We start from the raw sequence: 3221 nt of genomic DNA, 5'->3' as shown, positions 1-3221 counted from the left end.
CCCTTTGCCTTAGGATTAGTCAGTTCTATTTCTCGATGGGGGCAGGGAAGGGATATAACTCAGCGGTAGAGTGTTACCTTGACGTGGTGGAAGTCATCAGTTCGAGCCTGATTATCCCTAAACCCGTTTGAAAAACGAAACTCCTTGGAAAGTTTCATTGTAAACATTGTCAAATGGGTTCATCTTCGTATAACCGGCCTAGCAAAACACAAATCAAGTAATCTTATCTTAAACACAAATCAAGTAGTCTTATCTTTCGGTAAAATATTTATTCTTTTTGTATCCCAATATACCCCAACCCAATTGCCCACCATTCCAATTCTACCAATGCTGACTTTATGCAAGAAGATTGGGGGTCCGTTTGTATTTGAAACTCTAAGATGACACACAAATAATTATTTTAAAGATTCGAAATAGCAAACTCAAAATTAGAGTTAATTCACAAATCTCTATTCTGACAGGATTCTTAAAGTTGAGTTTTCTTGTGGGCCTGCCAATAGCAAACAAGGGGGCACCTATAGAATTCCTCTCGGCCGTATTACGAGTTAAGAAAAACGCGGGGGCCCGCCCTTAACCCAATCTTGGTACGAGAAGTCTTCACATATCCTCAGCTTGATCTCTTTTCTTCTTCCCCCTACCGCCAAAAAAGAAGTGATGAATCTCCTCTGTAACTTCCCCACAGATTTTCTCTCTCTAAAACCTCCTCCTCCATCTTCTCTCTTTCTCAGCAAACCCAATTTCACAAACCCTAAATCTCCCCACACAGTAACCCTAATCAACTCCAATTCCCATCAATGGCGAATCTCTTCAACCTCAGATAACAATAACCCCACCACATCTTCTGCATCAATTGCTGAAGTAGACATGGTTAAAAACAGTCAAGGAATCTGGTCAGCTAAGAGAAAGAAAGTAGTAGTCCTTTGGGACCTTGATAATAAACCTCCTAGAGGTCCTCCTTATCAAGCAGCCATGGCTTTAAAACAAATAGCTTCAAAATTTGGTGATTTAATCGATTTCTCAGCTTATGCTAATCGTCATGCTTTTGTTCATCTTCCTCAATGGGTTCTTCAAGAACGTCGTGAACGTAAAGAAATGGATGTACTTGAACGAAAAGGTATGGTAATTTCATCTGATCCTTACGTTTGTGGTGTTTGTGGTAGAAAATGTCGTACAAATCTTGACCTAAAAAAACATTTTAAACAACTTCATGAAAGAGAAAGACAGAAGAAATTGAATAGAATGAGATCACTTAAGGGTAAGAAGAGACAACGTTATAAGGAGAGATTTGTATCTGGGAATCATAAGTATGAAGAAGCAGCAAGAACTTTAATAAAGCCTAAAACTGGGTATGGACTTGCTGGGGAGCTTAGACGTGCTGGGGTTTTTGTGAAAATGGTGGAGGATAAACCCCAAGCCGCGGATTGGGCAGTTAAGAGACAAATGCAGCATTCGATGAGTCGTGGGGTTGATTGGTTGTTCTTGGTTTCGGATGATTCGGATTTCTCTGATATGCTTAAGAGAGCTAGAGCTTCGAATTTGGGTACTGTTGTTGTAGGTGATTGGGATAGAGCATTAGGTCCTCATGCTGATTTTTGGGTTCCTTGGAATGGTGTTGAGAAAGGGGAGATTGGGGAAGATGATTTGGATTCTTGGAAGAATAGAGTGGAATTTATGGAGAAAGATGAAGGTGATTTGTTTTCAAGTAGGGATTTTGATGATGAGGATAGTGATGATGAAGATGAGTATGATGATTTGGATCAAGTTGTGGATGAGCTTGTAGCTACAAATTCATCTTTTGAGGATCTTAGGATTTCTGCATTTTCGGAAGGGGAAGATCAGGACTACTACTGATAAGATAGTTGATAGTGTTGGTCACATTTCTCAGCTCGAATGGGCAGAAGTCTTTGCTGAAAAGATTGAAGTCCTGGGGTGGTGACGAAAAGAAGATGTCTTAGTTTGACCTAACAAGGTCACTCTACATGACATGAAAACGAGACTCCCCCGATGGCAGAATGAGCATGTAAGGGTGATAATGTTGGTTAACCATAGGTGGTCAGATGTGCAATGCTTTGTTAATATGTGTGATATATCCTTCCTTTTCTTTTGAAAATATATTTAACTTCATTTGTTCATCACTGCTGTGTTAGCTTTCATCATTGAATGAATACTTCAATTTCGAAACGATGTCAATTAGTACCATGAAGGCCGAATATGCTTGATTACTTTAACCTGATCCATTTATTTCATGTTGCTTAGTTTCATAAGCATGTGCTATTTTCGTCTTCGGGAGTGGTTAAGAGGTTGTTTAGAAGAAGCTCTTGAAATAACCTTGTAATATTCTTCTTCATGCATAGTGGAATCATCTTGCCCTTTTCTCGAGGAATAGGTCTTTATAACTGCATCACATAATCTCGTGTATTATTGTGTGAATTGTTAGGTTATACTTCTATTGTCTTTTCTCTGGTTTCCCATGAGAGATCATAACAATTTACTTGTTTCAGAATGTCTTACTGCATTATGCATTATAACAATTTTCTTGCTCTAAGAAGGTCTAGTATGACTACTGTGTAAACTGAGGTTCAATTGGTGTCGCCCCGTAGCTTTGTTGGTCTTCTTTTTGTATAGGTCATCAGACTTCTTAACTGATTCCGACCATAGAACGCCTCGAACCTCTGACCTCGAGATCAGAGACAAAGTTCATGACCACTCAGGCCGAGGGTCTTAGGCAATTCTTTTGTTCTGTCTTCTTTCTTTGCATAGTTAAAATGCAGATCGTCTTTCTAGACGTGATCTGATCTTGGTTGCTTGATATCTTTCTCGTGCTTCACCTCCAAACTTTAAATCTTACCTTGATAAGCTGTGACGGAATTGTTTTTAGTAAACCATCACGAGTTGCCTAACTTTTATGTGATTCCTATTTCTAATGATTCAAATTATCCAATATCTCATGAACGAGTGGTATCAACATTTTTTGTACGAAAAGGTACTTGACAAAATTTTCCCTGGGCTCTTCTATGCGAAAGAGTGTTTGGACAGAAGTGCCTCTTTCAGATTCACATTTCTTACACCACAAATTGTACTGCTGCTGAAATTCAATAATGGCTCTATGAAGCTTGGTGGGCATTATCTACATGATCACTTGGAAGTCCTTAGCGTTCACAATGAAGGTAACGTAGTTTTCTCTCGCTTCTTCAATCAACTTCTACATGTTAGATGGTTCC

At 39.1% G+C, this 3221-nt stretch overlaps 1 protein-coding gene across 1 annotated transcript; it reads left to right on the top strand.

The window, feature by feature from the left end:
- The first annotated feature begins 583 nt into the window (after window positions 1-583).
- Window positions 584-2228, top strand: LOC147533252 (C2H2-like zinc finger protein). Its single transcript, XM_086645806.1, has one exon. It carries the CDS (start codon window positions 655-657, stop codon window positions 1849-1851), a length of 1197 nt encoding a protein of 398 aa, XP_086501932.1. The 5' UTR covers window positions 584-654; the 3' UTR covers window positions 1852-2228.
- Window positions 2229-3221: the final 993 nt, after the last annotated feature.

This window comes from Eschscholzia californica, unplaced genomic scaffold (assembly GCF_041429995.1).
Source record: "Eschscholzia californica isolate CP2 unplaced genomic scaffold, dmEscCali1.0.p SCAF_6, whole genome shotgun sequence".
NCBI classification, from domain to species: Eukaryota; Viridiplantae; Streptophyta; class Magnoliopsida; order Ranunculales; family Papaveraceae; genus Eschscholzia; species Eschscholzia californica.
Note: the sequence above shows the minus strand (reverse complement) of the source record. Positions and strands in the feature narration are given on the sequence as shown.

What these genes read in the sequence shown, in the direction of transcription:
- LOC147533252 (XM_086645806.1), top strand. Translation starts at nt 655, where the DNA reads ATGAATCTCCTCTGTAACTTCCCCACAGATTTTCTCTCTCTAAAACCT.